Source organism: Branchiostoma lanceolatum, chromosome 18 (genome assembly GCF_035083965.1).
Source record: "Branchiostoma lanceolatum isolate klBraLanc5 chromosome 18, klBraLanc5.hap2, whole genome shotgun sequence".
NCBI lineage: Eukaryota > Metazoa > Chordata > Leptocardii > Amphioxiformes > Branchiostomatidae > Branchiostoma > Branchiostoma lanceolatum.
In genome coordinates this window covers 560,361-575,528 of record NC_089739.1, presented here as the reverse complement: position 1 = coordinate 575,528, position 15,168 = coordinate 560,361, and the positions used below count along the sequence as shown (strand labels likewise).

General features: G+C 42.6%; 2 protein-coding genes across 2 annotated transcripts; both read right to left on the bottom strand.

Annotated features, from left to right (window-relative positions):
* Positions 1-478: 478 nt before the first annotated feature.
* Positions 479-4,517, bottom strand: LOC136424822 (zinc finger protein 239-like). The gene is made up of 5 exons (XM_066413490.1): positions 4,164-4,517; positions 2,929-3,075; positions 2,235-2,311; positions 1,991-2,056; positions 479-1,606 (listed from the first exon to the last, which is right to left on the bottom strand). The coding sequence occupies exons 1-5, from the start codon at positions 4,203-4,205 to the stop codon at positions 1,462-1,464; spliced, it is 477 nt and encodes a 158-aa protein (XP_066269587.1). The 5' UTR covers positions 4,206-4,517; the 3' UTR covers positions 479-1,461.
* A 179-nt stretch (positions 4,518-4,696) lies between these two features.
* On the bottom strand, positions 4,697-15,162 carry LOC136424540 (zinc finger protein 497-like). The gene is made up of 10 exons (XM_066413155.1): positions 14,886-15,162; positions 13,487-13,583; positions 12,458-12,675; positions 11,751-11,835; positions 9,507-10,490; positions 8,729-8,955; positions 7,545-7,810; positions 6,982-7,129; positions 6,142-6,430; positions 4,697-4,894 (listed from the first exon to the last, which is right to left on the bottom strand). The coding sequence occupies exons 2-10, from the start codon at positions 13,574-13,576 to the stop codon at positions 4,697-4,699; spliced, it is 2,505 nt and encodes an 834-aa protein (XP_066269252.1). The 5' UTR covers positions 13,577-13,583; positions 14,886-15,162.
* Between the last annotated feature and the right edge of the window lie 6 nt (positions 15,163-15,168).

Here is a 15,168-nt window from a genome sequence, read left to right as displayed (position 1 = left end):
AGATGAAGAATCGTTGAGTGTGGATTTTTTAACAGTTTATATATTAACAGGGTGTCCCAGAAAAAAGTACCGGTATACATGTACATGCATAGTCAACACCTTCTACCTACATGTAACTCTGTAACCAATAGAGAATGGGGTGCCAAACAGCTTCTTCAGTGTGCTTAAAGTTAAACGATCATGAGAAGTGCATCACTGTGGTTGTGGTACTGTGGGGACTGCAGGAGTGTCATGAAGGTAGCACTTTGAAAGTACATTCAACTTCAGGTCTGCTTTCTGGAAACCTTTACAATGTAATATTATAGCAATGCTCTAAATGAATTTGTAATTTATGTTTCGTAATAATCCTTTAAAGTTGGGTATACTTTTTTCTGGGACCCTGTCTATTGGTGACTAATACATGTACATGTGTATGTGTTGTACGATGCAATGTTATAAAATGTAAATGTCTGCTCCACACAAAAATACAAAATGAGCATTTTTTAACAGTTTTTGTGTAGATTTTTATTCTGTGAGTCGTACACTTCTATATTATACAAAAACTACTACCAGCATCACAGAAAATTTATGATGAAATACTGTAAAACATACATTTGAATCAACACGATTTGTGCTTTTATTTGTACCTGAGACACTGATGTTTTAAACTGGAGTCATTTCAACTACTTCAAATATATCGGCATGAGTTTCCCAATTCAAATAAATTATAGAAAACTTAAGTCATGCTCCCACTAATTCTTCTGAATCTAAGACATACAAGTCATGTAGTACATGAATACTTACAGACACTGCGAGCTATGGCCAGCACATGATTGCAAAAGGTCTAAACTCTGACTACACCTCTTTCACCTTGTTTCATCGCTAAGAGACTACTTGATCCCAAACTCGCATAATTTACTATTAGATGTGGGCAATCTGTAATATTTGTCACAACAGCTAAATCAGAATTTGTATACAAGTGTACAAAAGGACTTTTACGTACATGTAACCCTACAATTTTAGTGGCACATGACAGTGTCATGCATCCAATATTTTCAGACCTGAAACTGCTGGGACTTCGACCCTCAGCCGAGTTTCTGGTGCACCTTTTTGGAGTGGTTTTGCAGCAGTGTCGACTGTTTGAAGCCCTTCCCACAGGATAATGTTCTTTTGAGCAGCAAACAGTGCATGTTAACCATACAACAGATGAATACCGTTTGTTTTGTTGTCTTCATACGTTGCATTGGGTACCACCGTCATCATAGTTTCTGGTGGTTAAATGTCAAGAATATTCGGAATTCATATACTAGTGTACAAAAGGATCTTTACATATGTAACGACACAGAAATATCTAGGTGCACTGGCGCACCCACAGTCAAAAATTAGGTGCACAACTCCTGTATTTCAGATGCACAAAAGTGCATAATATACCCAGTATTGTTAGCCCTAACACTGCACTAATAAAGCTTGGACTTAAAACCCTCAGCCTAGTTTCTGGTGCACCTTTTTGGAGTGGTTGTGCAGCAGGGTGGACTGTTTGAAGCCCTTCCCGCAGATCTCGCAGACGTACGGGGTCTCTCCGGTGTGCTGGCGAAGGTGTCTGTCCATGGAACACTTCTGGGAGAACCTGGAACATGGAAGACATGAGTTACATGAAAGTCACAGACTGAGGTTCCTGTTTCTGGAACAAGCTTTCTTTCATTCATTCATTCATTCACTCATTCATTCATTCATTCATTCATTCATTCATTCATTCACCCATTCATTCATTCATTCCTCAATGAAAACATTTAATCTATGCTGTAAACCAAGGCTGACTTCACGACTGGACCGGAATATTGATTGTGAATACAAATTAAAGCCTAGTCTGTCCAAAAATGTACCTGTGTGTAATACATGAATTGTTACGTGCCATCTATGTATAATTCAAGTTATTTGTCTGTTTTTCAGGCCACTGAGAAGGGCCACCCTGGCAAAACACACAGACAAACAAACAGACAAAAAAACAAACCTGCGTTCGCAGAACGGGCACTGGTGCGGCTGGCTCTTGTTGTGGGTCAGCTCGTGGCGCTTCATGCTGGAGAGAAAGTGAATGAATGATGAATGGTTAACTAACAAATTTGCAATAAAATTACAATCAAATACCATGGCAGACACAAAAGGGCCAAATTGTGGCATGCCTCACAATTGGAAAGTTATATCGATCCAATTTGGCAGACTCACTCACAGACGAGCTATCCTTTTACTGGTCCTACCTGGAGTACTGGGCGAAGACCCGGCCACACTCCTTACAGGCGTACTCCTTTGCCCTGGTGTGGATGTTCTCGTGGACCTAATAAATCAAACAAACAAACATTGAATTGCCATGGAAAGAATCTTCCATTTCTTTTTCATATTCATTCTTCATATAAGAAAATTGCATATGATCCACTGCTTACTGAGTCACGTGTCTTATCTGCATAACGTGACGTCACAGAAGCAGTGGATTGCTCACTCCTTGACAAAGACTGGAGCTGATCAGTCCAAAATTTGGGTAAGTCCAATTTATGGTGTTGGCATTTACAGTTTAAACTCCATTCAGAAGAAAATTGGTTCATGAGTTAAGAAAAACTCGAAAAATGGGAAAACATTTTTGGTAGTGTACAGATACAGGTGCAATGGCCTAGTTAGTAGAGTGTTCGCCTTGTACACAGTAGGTCGTGAGTTCGAACCCCGGCCGGGTCATACCAAAGACTCTAAAAATGGTACATACTGCTTTCTCTGCTTAGCACTCAGTATTTGGGACAGAGTATGGAAGTTAAACACACACATCACTACCAGCGGACCAGCCCCCTGCTGTAGTGACTTGCACAAATGTGTGTGGCCCAAGGGCTATAGAAATGGAGATGGGCGCCACCCCTATGCGTCTTTCAAGACGCCCGGGTCACTTTAACTTTAACAGATACAGACCTGAAGGTGTGCGGCGTCCTTGAAGCCCTTCCCGCAGTGCGGGCAGAGAAACGGGGTCTGGTCGGAGTGGATCTTGGCGTGCTTCGCCAGGCGCGACTGCTGCTCGTGGTACGTGTTGCACACCGCGCAGTGCCACGGAGTCTCACCCTTACATTTCAAAGAAACGCATCGAAGATTAGGGTGTGAATAAAACTGCCTTGAGGATTAGATCAGATCTAAGATGTTTTGTTGTTGTTTAGAGCATGTGTTGTAGTGCCACGGGGTTTCATCCTTAAATTTCAAGAAACGCATCGAAGATTAGGGTGTGAATAAAACTGCATGGAGGATTAGATCAGATCTAAGATTTTTTGCTGTTGTTTAGAGCATGTGTTGTAGTGCCACGGAGTCTCACCCTTCAATTTCAAAGAAACGCATCGAAGATTAGGGTGTGAATAAAACTGCATTGAGGATAAGATCAGATCTAAGATTTTTTGCTGTTGTTTAGAGCATGTGTTGTAGTGCCACGGGGTTTCATCCTTAAATTTTCAAGAAACGCATTGAAGATTAGGGTGTGAAAAAAACAGCCCTTAGGGTTAAAGATTAGATTACATTAGATTAGCCTAAGGATTAGATCAGATAAAGCCCCTATATCTCACTGGACCTGTTGGTGGCGGGGCCCGTTTCCTATTGAGACCTAAGCATTACCAGCAAAGGCGGTATTTAATGGCAACCACTCGAATAATCTTTATTCGTATTCAGATACATAGTACAGATACATAGTACAGATACATAGTACAGATACATAGTACAGATACATAGTACAGATACATAGTACAGATACAAATACAGATCGAGTATGGTGACCGTGTCAATTGACACGGTAGCCTTCGCGTGAATTTGTTTAAGGTGGATGACAGGTTGCGAATCTGAGACCCACACACTTTGGGCATCCGCCTTCTCCAGCGGCACCAATTCGAGGGAGACGTGCTGGTTCTGGTTGGGATGCGAGGGCGGTATGCACTGGAACTTATTAGGTACATGTACTTGTGTCATTTAGCCAAATTGAAAAAGCTGAGAGGGCGAGACCGGTCTGACAGGCTGAACAAAAGTTCTAAACGGGAACTTTGCAACTCCAGATGTCTTACAATGTATACTGAGAGACGAGTGTGGTGCGGTAGATGTAGGTTAGCTGAGGAATGAGTCCGCTCTACTTTAAACTTGTCTACCTTAACTTAAGGGTAATAAATATGATAAACCTTTGCCACGTGGCTGTCGATGTGGTCCCTGAACTCCGCCATCGATGTGAACGTTACGTGACAGACGGGGCAGGCGTGTGTGGTGGCAGTGCTGGGAGATGTGCTTGTAATCCCCTATGTAGACCCTCCCCATACCTTAGCCAACTGCTATCTCTTTTAATATGTGTACTCCTTCCTTAACATATTTGGCCATGTTACGGCTATGGTAAGAAGTCGTATATGTTTGGGCCTAGGCCTGACAGCTTTTTTTTAACTGCTGGGGTATTTTGTGGCAGAATTACACATTGCTAAAAATAGCTACTCAAACAACTGGATAAAATTTTGAAATTTTATCCAGTTACTCGAGTAACTACTTTTGGCATATCTTATTATCCGGATGAATACGAATTACATGACTGTACACACTACCTTTGCCACGTGGCTGTCGATGTGGTCCCTGAACTCCGCCATCGATGTGAACGTTACGTGACAGACGGGGCAGGCGTGTGTGGCGGCCGCGCTGCAGTGCTGCCCAACGTGCCGCGTGTACTGGCTCAGGAACTTCGACATCTTACCGCACACCGAGCACGTGAACCGGAACTCCTGGAGCGAAGGAAGGAGAGAATGATGGATGGATGAATGAATGAATGATTGATTGATTGATGAATGAATGGATGCTGCCCGACGTGCCGCGTGTACTGGCTCAGGAACTTCAACATCTTACCGCACACGGAGCACGTAAACCGGAACTCCTGGAGCAAAGGAAGGAGAGAATGATGGATGAAATGATTGAATGATTGAATGAATGATAATTGATGAATGAATGGATGCTGCCCAATGTGCCCCACGTACTGACACAGGAACTTCAACATCTTAAGGCACACCGAGCACGTAAACCTGAACTCTTGGAGCAAAGGAAGGAGAGAATGATGGATGAAATGATTGAATGATTGAATGAATGATAATTGATGAATGAATGGATGCTGCCCAATGTGCCCCACGTACTGACACAGGAACTTCAACATCTTAAGGCACACCGAGCACGTAAACCTGAACTCTTGGAGCGAAGGAAGGAGAGAATGATGGATGAAATGATTGAATGATTGAATGAATGATAATTGATGAATGAATGGATGCTGCTCAATGTGCCCCACGTACTGACACAGGAACTTCAACATCTTAAGGCACACCGAGCACGTAAACCTGAACTCTTGGAGCGAAGGAAGGAGAGAATGATGGATGAAATGATTGAATGATTGAATGAATGATAATTGATGAATGAATGGATGCTGCTCAATGTGCCACGTGTACTGGCTCAGGAACTTCGACATCTTACCGCACACGGAGCACGTGAACCTGAACTCATAGAAGAAATAGTAAATATCATTCTTTTAATGTTCTATGGTATTCATGATTATATTTTGTCCACTGGTATGACACAACCAGTTTTTTGGCTGAAATAAGTTTATTGTTTCCCACCTTCTGGCAGCAACAGATGCTCACGTACAGTAAACAAGTAAGTAAGGACGAGACTACAAGTTTTATCTATAATCAGGGCTCGAAATTCTTTTTTGGAAATAGGTGCACTGGTGCACCAAACACAGAAAGTTATAGGTGCACAGAAAAAATTTTGGGTGCACCACATAAAATAAAGTTGAATGTCAGCAAAACATAAGTTTGACGCTACTGCCTCTCTTAATAACTTCAATCTGTAATTCTATCCAGATTTCAAATTTCAACCAAGCAATTATACATCAAATAAAGTACAAAAAAAGGTTATATTGCTTTTTCTGATGCTTACATTTCAAGAATATTCTGTATGCTAATGTACAAGAGAACTGTTAGCCTATACATGTAGAGTACAAAAATATCTAGGTGCACACAGTCAAAAAGCAGGTGCACAGCTCCAATTTTGGGTGCACACAGGTGCACATGCACCCACTATTTCGAGCCCTGCTAATGCATGTCTAATGCGGCTCACAGTTCTAAACAAACAAACCTTTTCGCCGCGACACGTGGCCAGCTCGTGCCGTTCGCAGTTCTGCTTCTTCCGGAACGTCTTGCCGCACACGCCGCACGCGTACGTCTTCCCGTGCGTCGCAAGATGGCGGCGATAGTCCGCCTCCTTCAGGAACTTCTGTCCGCAGGCGGCGCAGGCGTGTGCAGTACCGTCGTGGAGTGCCAGGTGGCGCTGCAGGTGCAGCATGGAGAGGTACCTCTTGCCGCACTGCGGACACGTGTAGCGCTGGGCCGGCCTCCGGATCAAGTTTTTCTGCCTCCTGTACAGACTGAAAAACAAACAGGTCTTAAGTTGAAATGATTCTAATTGATAAAAGGACTTTCCCACATACAATATGTAAATTTGGTAGACAAGACCAACATCTGAAATAGATTATGCCAATTAGAGCCAAGTTTGTATCGTCATCGTGAGAAGAAAAACATACACTCGGGTACTAAAGAAATAAATTGAGACTTAAAAATAAGCCTATTAAAAATCTGTCATCTGTACAGACTGAAAAACAAACAGGGAAACAAATAAGTACTAGTAGGATGAGACTTCAAAAAGCCTAATAAAAATAAAACAATTAAGGCTCTTAGTGGCAAATGTGGATATCAGGTTCATCTGTCTTCTGTACAGACTGAAAAACAAAGAAGTTATCTTACGTTATGATTATTACAAGTTGAAAAGACTTTCACACAGCAATTTTCGTCATATATTTGCTCAACTTGCACCGGCTTTGTAGGATCCACAGCATGGTTGCAACCCTCTATTTTTGGAAACGGTCAAAATTTGATGCCTGCTTGGATGTAATATAATATCTTATCAAGATGGCCTGACCTTGACTTGTGTTTCTCGTTGTCCGTGATCTGGTCGGGGTGCAGCCGGTACTTGTGATCCATGAGATCCGACAGGATCCAGGTGCGATGGCCGCAGATCTCGCACACATGCCGCTTCAGCGCCGGGTCGTGAACCTTCGCTACGTGGCCTGGGGAGGAAGGGAGGAACAACAAACATGGCAATCAGAGATGGCAAACTTCGCCCCCTCATGGCGAAGCTTCGCTGCAAGGGAGAGACAACTGCAGTGCTCCCTGCAGAACGTACAATACCTTAGTCCTTGCGCCTGAGACCATGGACTTGGACATCGCACTCATAAAACAAACAGACAAACCTTGCAGCTCCTTTTTACAGTTGAACCTTTTCCCACAGTACATGTAGTCACACAGACATGAACTTCACTCAAGGACATATCCTTAATAAGTTGAAATTGTTTGAAATCAAGATACCGAATCAGAAAGGGTGGATTTTGATCAAATAGAAAGCTTAATTTTCTTGTTTTTACGACCCCAAAAAGGGAATAAAATGGATTTTCCCTTATTATTTGGATTCTGTTATAAACAAACCTTGCAGCTCCTTTTTACAGTTGAAGCGTTTCCCACAGTAGTCACACAGACAGGAGTTCGTGCCCCGGTGCCTGAGTAGGTGCGCCTTCAGCGAGACGGTGGACTTGAACAAGGCGCCGCACTCCTCGCAGCGAAGCTTCCTCTCGCCGTGCACGAGTTTGCGGTGGGCGGCGAGGGTGTGAAAGGGGCTGATGGGCTTCTGGCACAGGTGGCACCACGCCCGGCACGCCTCATGGAGCAGGCGGATGTGAGCATTCATGTGGAACCTGCAGTTAAAACACATACATGTATTACTCACAGACATTTTTTGTTTTTTTTATTGGTCAGAAATTACCCGCAATGGCAGCCTTCCTAGCGCTGAATTGATGCAGGGTATTACAGGTTTCACACAATACACAACATGTACATAATTATACATATCTTATCCACACTTGCATTATGTGGCATTGTTGCAAGGGTCTGGGCAGCTGCCATTCGGCGCCACCAGGTGACCTCAATATGACCTTCCCCAACCGAAGTCAGGTACCCTTTTACCCAAGGGCACAAGATCGGTGACATGACAGTATTCAAACTCGAGACCTCTTGGTTCTGAGCCGAATGTTCCGCCGTTGCGCCCAAATGTATACGTCTTTCTATCGACATTTTGAAAGTACATTTTTTTGTACAATCATGTGAATGCTGAAATCTTCTTTTGACAAGTCTATCTAAAATAATTCAAACTCATCAAGGGAGCAGTTACTCAAGCAACCGCATAGATTTTGAAAGGGTTAGACATTACAGTCAGCACGGACGAATCACAATCATTGCACGCTGACTTAAATATATGACCGTTTCCAAACTTTATCCCGTTGCTATAGTAACTGTTGCCTTGTGAAAAGGCGTTCTTTATGATACTTGACTGTAGATACATGTAGGAGACCTACCTTGTAGGCAAGGTCTGTGCACAGTAAAGACAACTGAATAGATTTTGAAAGGGTCAGACGTTTCAGTAAGAATTGGATGCTGTTTGAAATGTCTGTTTCCAAACTTTATCCCGTTGCTATAGCAAATGTTGCCTTGTGAAAAGGCGTTCTTTATCTGATAGTTGACTGTAGGTAGGAGGCCTACCTTGTAGGCAAGGTCTGTGCACAGTAAAGACACTTCTGTAGGTCCTTAAAGTGGGTAGGTACATGTAGGAGACCTACCTTGTAGGCAAGGTCTGTGCGCAGTAAAGACATTTCTGTAGGTCCTTAAAGTGGTGCTCCTCCTCCAGGTGTGTCTTTAACTCCTCCTCCCCACGGAAGGGCGTCTTACAGACGGTGCACAGGTGCGGTATGTACCCCAGGTGAGTCGACAGGTGTTTCTCCAGCAGGTGAATCTTCTGGAACAGCTGGCGACACTCCGGACAGATGAAGGACACCACGCCGTGCACCTGGTGAAAGTGAAAGTAAAAAAGTAAAAAAAGTGGAAAAAGTTAAAGTGAAAGAAGTGAATGTCGAAGAAGTGAAAGGGAAAAAAGTGAAAGGGAAAAAAAGTGAAATTGAAAAGGGAAAGTGAAAAAGTGAAAATAAAGTGAAAGTTAAAAAATTTAAGTAAAAATCTAGGTGAAGAAATTGAAAGTGAAAAAAAGTGAAAGTAAAAAGTGAAAAAAGTTAAACTGAAAAAAGGGACTAATTGAATATATAAAGAAAAAAAGCAGATTAAAAAAGTGAAAGTGAGAAAAGTGAAAGAAAAAAAAAAATGACGATTTGAGGGGCCTCACCCCATTTTACCTGGACCCAAGGAGGGAAAAGGGGTTAACAAGAGTTTCCACCCCTCATTTGGGGAGAGGACCCACAAAAGATTCGTTTAACCTTCAATCTAGTTGTCACAGCATATAGGGGGTCTGGCTAAATCAGAGCATAATTGGGGCCCTTATGCTCAGACTACATTGTATGCTGGTGAGAACACTGACAATACAAACAAACAAAACTATAATTATACCTCCTCCTCGTGTCTAGCCAGCCTCTCCTGAGTCGGGAGCCAGTCCCCGCACGTGTTACAGTGGTGTCTGTCCTTCCCACTGGGCGTTGGCTCGCTGGGAACGCCACTTGATGCGTCCTCTTGGCGCGGTTCATTTTCTTCGAACATTCCTACCTCAACTTCCGCTCTGTTCTCCCCTAGAGTGGAGCAGGCAGCTGTTTTGGAGTTGCCGCTACCAGTCGTGCACTCTGACCTCTCCCACTCACCGTTCCGTTCTCGGGTTTCTGATGACTCACCCTCTTCTTTGTCCTGATGATGCATGTTCACCTCCGTCCTTTCCCTAGGCCTGTCTGTTACGTCGCTTTCGAGAAGGTCTTGGGATGTTTGTCCTCTGCTTTGTGCAACCACTGCATCTTCACCATTCATGACCGCTTCAAAAGTCTTCTCTACAAGTTTGTTTTGCGAATCTGTGTCTTGGTGTTGCTGCTTTGCTAGTTCCTTGCTTTCTGCTACATCCGTCAGCTCACAATGTTTGTTTCCTGAGTTGGCATTTACCTGTTTTTGTTCTGACTCTGTAATGTGTTGTACAATCCCTAAAGCTGGATACATATTGTCTGTTTCACCTCCCACCATCTCTGAGTCTGTCCTGCTGGGCTTGTTTTCAAAGGTAGGCCCTAGATCTGCTTGTGACTGTCCTGATGGTGCAAAGTTTGACAATTTTGCAACGTCTGGGCCGCTCTGTGGTTGTTCTGATAGTGTGACGTGAGAAATATTTTCAGAGTCCGGGTCAGTTGTTTGTTGTCCCAATTGTGCAGAGTGTGACAATTCTGCGTCAGTTTGTGGCTGCGCTGATGGTGTGGAGTGCGACATATTTTCAGAGTGCGATATGTTTTCCGAGTCTGGGTTGTTAGAGTGCGACATGGCCATGTGACGTGAGATTTCCCCTGCCATGTACACCTTCCCGCACTTCACACACCTGGCCTCGCTAGCTGCTGCTTTCTTCACCTGCAACACAGACACAAGATAGTAAAGGTAAAGGTAGTCCCATAGCCTTATTGAGGCTGTAGGGGCAGTGGGTTGTTATCCACTGTGTCTAGCTATCCATGTACATAGGGCACAGTATTGCAATTGGTAGCTATAGCAGGGCTCGAAATTCATCTTTTGGAATAGGTGCACTGGTGCACCCAACTCAAAAAATTGGGTGCACAGAAAGAATTTTGGGTGCACCAGATAAAATAAAGTTGAATGTCTTCAGAACATAATTACAAAGCTTAACGCTGCTGCCATTCTTAAGAACTTCAATCTGTAATTCTATAACTAACTTCAAAATTTCAAACAAATAATACATTAAATAAAGTACAGCAAAAAGTTATCATGCTGTTTTTTATACTTACATTTCAAGAATATTCTGTATACTTGTGTGCAATAGTACCTTAACCCTATAGGCTACAAAAATATATATATGTGCACCAGTGCACCCACAGTCAAAAATTAGGTGCACAGCTCCAATTTTGGGTGCACTGGGTGCACATGCACCCACTATTTCGAGCCCTGTATAGCCAATGGACTGATGATGATAATTAGCCACGTTCGGGATTGCATTCTTGCCGAACAAACTCTCCCTACATCAGCTACTAAGTTATAGCGTCGAGAAGCAGTACTCCAGTCAGAAGCTCTGAAGAAGGTGTCGGAAAGACATCGAAACGTCAGCTGGCGAGATTTACTGGTTGTGTTAAAAGAAAATGATTTTACCTGACCCCAACCAACGTCAGGTACCTATGTTGTGAGTAAAGTCGTGTCAAGTCAAGTCAAGTCAAAGCCTTTATATCCTTTCGAATGCTTGTTCAGCCACACGGGCCACTTTTGAACAAGGTCGAAGTGGAGGGGCAGGAGTCACGGGTAAAGAGTTACGACAAAATAAACTTAACGTAAACTTTACGTAAACAATATCAACACAATCATAAATAATAAGTCAAATAAGAGCCTTTCCGGAGAACACAACATCGGTGACCTGTCAGGCTTAAGGGATTTGACCCCAGGACCTCTGGCCTCCAGACCAAACACCCTAACCATTACACCAACACAACACCAGACAAAGATGAGCAGGCAGACCTGTGTGATGAATAACAACAACAAAAAACTTTTCTTGCACGACCAACTGCTTTATGCACTGTGACATTTCGATGACCGCCTGTCGCTTTCATCAGGGCAATTCTGACTCAAAAAATACCTGTGATAAACAAAAAAACAAAGGTGTGGAGTTACCTGTTCGTCCGGCCAGGTGTGCTGAATCAGCTCGTGCCGCTGTAGCGCATCTCGGCGCTTGTACGATGCCGAACACAGCTTACACCTGTAGTAGCAGGAGCAGACTAGTTTATTGGTTCATATCAACAACAACAAGCAGGCTCATGCCTCCTGACAGCTGTACATGTATTAGAGGGATGAAATGCGAGATAATTTACAGTTGATAATCATTATACTTGCAATGAAGTTGCTATTGTTTTGTAATTAACTACACAAGAAAAAACTCTTATTCAACAATACAAACCCTAATACTAGTACGTTTGTGAATAAAGAGAATTCAGACTCTACAACTGGATAAGAATTCAGACTCAATTTCAGAGATTTATTTCCGGACGTTTCGAGTGACATCCATCACTCTTCTTCAGCGTCACTAAAATGAACTAGCAAAACTAACCAGTACTTATTTACAATAACTACAAAAAACAATTTTACATGGCAAATCACACAGTCGTGCATATGAGGTATTGAAATGTAAAACAAGATGGGAAGGTTCCTATGGTAAGACAACACCATAGGAACAGCTATTGTCCTTTAGGTGGGGGGGAAGTTGGGGACCGGTAAAAAAATACAATCATCATCGATTATAATTTTCCTAACAGTAACAGTCCTACATATATATGTAACATCATCACCACGACGTCTCTTCTACAGGTTGTGTTTTGACCGACCTGAACGGGCGCTCCTTGCTATGAACCTCCTGGTGACGTCTTAACCAATCAGAGCGGCTGAAGACTTTCTCACACGTCTTACAGGCGAAGGAGCCATAGGTGCGCCGTGTCTTCGTCTTGGAAGAAGTACACGTCTTGACGTGCTTCTTAAAGTGGTGGGCGTGTCTGAAGTGTCTTCCGCACTTCTGGCAGGTGTGGGACTCAGAGTCTTTAGATTTCTTCTAGAAGGAATGAAACACATCAGAGCTGTTGTTAAAATGAGAAATAAACTGTTTTCCTACTCAAAAAATTTCACTCACAGGAATTTTCCATCAAATCACTCGGTCTTCATCAGCGAACTGACCCAAGTGCTGTAGGCACGTGATTACGTGTGTGTGGCATCAGGGTTGGGTCAAAGGTCGTCAAAATTTCAATATTGCAGGTTGCCAGAAATTTGTAGTACAAATACAAAACGTGAACTGTAGCAAAGCCGCATTGCACTACTACTACTAGCTACTTGAAATGCATAGACAGCTGAGTGCCAGCCTTTTTAGCTTCCGTCCGCTACCCAAGCTCCGCTCCTGGCCGTCAGCGGAGCTTGGGTAGCGCAGCGGAGCTAGGATAGCAGACGGAAGCTAAAAAGGCTGGCACTCAGGCTATGAAATGCATGCATCATGCTTCACCTCAGTTGAGGATGCCTGCTTTACCTTTGTTTTATAAGTACATGCAATTTGAAACAAAAGTTCTGTAGTATATGTACCTGTACCTGTGGCTAGAAGTGTTTGTAGGTTTTAAACTAAATCATATCAAAGTTGTCATTTGTTTTGCTTCATTACAAGAATCAATATGCATTTTATGATACCATGTATGGAGTATGATTGATAAACGACAATCTTTCAAAGACTCGTGAGAAATATCTCACAGCGTCTTGAGATCTTTGCCTTTGTCTGTTCAATGAACTTACAATATTGCAGGCTGCCAGAAATCAAATCTTAGTACATGTACATGCAATTTAAAAAAAAAAGTTCTGTTGTATCTGTATAAATCTACCTCCTGTGGCTGGAAGTGTTGGTCCAGCGGGTGTTCATCGGCTAACTGTTGCTTCTGCCTTCTGCGCAGAGAGTACCGGCATTCAGCCATGGTGCTCCTGGGGAAACAGCACATGCTGTTATAATCAAACTCACTAGGGGGAGCTGCTAAACAGATGCCACCCAGCAGCCATGGTGCAAGTGCAAGTGCAAGTGCATGGGCATTGTAAACATGCAGAAAACAATAACGTTACTGGGAGATGTCCTTGATAAATGCTGTAGATAACCTGGCTAAATAAATAAAAGTAAAGTAAGTACTAGTAAAGGGAGGTTGGGAGGGGGTTACATAAAGATATGATTAATGATATTGAAATATTGAACAATGTCACAAAGAAATATCCTGCAACATCAGTATTAATGTCCAGTTTCACATGCACAGTCCAACCTGTACTGATGTTCTGAATAAATGGATGATATAAGTTGGTACCAGAAATAATTTTGGTTGCACAACATAGAATAATATATTCACCGGTACACAATTCCTTTTTATTCTCTGCAGAGTCACATTTCATCATTAAAACTCAGACATTATCTTCGGATGAGTGCACAATGATCAGTTTTTATCTGTGCAGTGATCTTGTCATGTCAGTACAAAGTAAACTTGACCTATCGTGACGTAAATCATGTTGTAATTTGACAAGAATACGTTCTCAAACGTGATATGTTACTTCACCTTGCCACTTTGTGACGAAGCAGTAAGGATGTGTTGCCAAATTAAACGTGACAATAAAAAAGACACTAGAGACTATTATAGGGTTGTGGACCGACGAAAACCTAGCCTGTTCACCTGATTTACCAACAACCTTATGAAACTATTTGTGGATAAAGTTAAAGTAGAATGGGAGCAAACCTGATTACAAACTTTACTAAGTACTGTTTGAATTTGAAGTTCTCATTGCATTGTTATTTCAATTTGGTAACTTCCAAATTTTTAAGAAGTAATATCCGATACAACGAACTTGAACTTAAAGGTTTTATTTTCTATGACACCTAAGTATCAATAAGAAGCTGTGAATAAGCATACAATAGTACCTGTAGAGAGAGAGAGAACTTACCTATGTGCACGTATTAAAACCTACACAAATATCATTCTAGGTGCACCCACAGTTAAGAATAAGGTGCACAGATCCAGTTTTTGGAGCATTTTGGAATAAAACAAACAAATATGCACGCAGTATTTTTCAGTCCTTAGCTGAGGGCGACTTTACACCCCCCGCTGACGCAAATATACGTTATGTACGTCAAAATCATAGATCTGCAAAGTTATGTAATCATGAAATGCTCGTTACAGAAAGCACTAGGCTCCCCAGTATGTACCCCGGCCGCCTGTTCTAACTACTAACAAGGAGCCTTAAAGTTACCTTCTCTTAAACCTGCTCCACTTCTTTGCCAATCAAATCGTTCTTCCAAGGTTCTTCGTGTCTTTGTGTCTTGTTCTTACCGTATCTGTTGTTACTTTTTCTCGCCTTTTCCACGACTTTCCTGATGGTTCAACTAAACTCAGCTTATCTAGTAACTCCTCGGTGTAAGCTGTGAAATTCCCGGGCCGTTTTGTACCCAATAACGTCCAGATCTGTCCCAAAACAGGATTTTTATCGAGGCTTAAAGAAAAACTCTGCGTCCAGCCGCCATGTTGTCCTGTAG

Coding starts and splice junctions, on each gene's coding strand:
- LOC136424822 (XM_066413490.1), bottom strand. CDS start 4,205: ATGGCGGAGTTCAGGGACCACATCGACAGCCACGTGGCAAAG. Junction 3,076..4,163: donor TCGACAGCCACGTGGCAAAG/GTTTATCATATT, acceptor TTGAAATGTAAG/GGTGAGACTCCGTGGCACTG. Junction 2,057..2,234: donor GTCTTCGCCCAGTACTCCAG/GTAGGACCAGTA, acceptor CTTTCTCTCCAG/CATGAAGCGCCACGAGCTGA.
- LOC136424540 (XM_066413155.1), bottom strand. CDS start 13,576: ATGGCTGAATGCCGGTACTCTCTGCGCAGAAGGCAGAAGCAACAGTTA. Junction 8,956..9,506: donor TGGCTAGACACGAGGAGGAG/GTATAATTATAG, acceptor CACTTTCACCAG/GTGCACGGCGTGGTGTCCTT. Junction 4,895..6,141: donor CCACGTGTCGCGGCGAAAAG/GTTTGTTTGTTT, acceptor CCTTTGCTCCAG/GAGTTCCGGTTTACGTGCTC.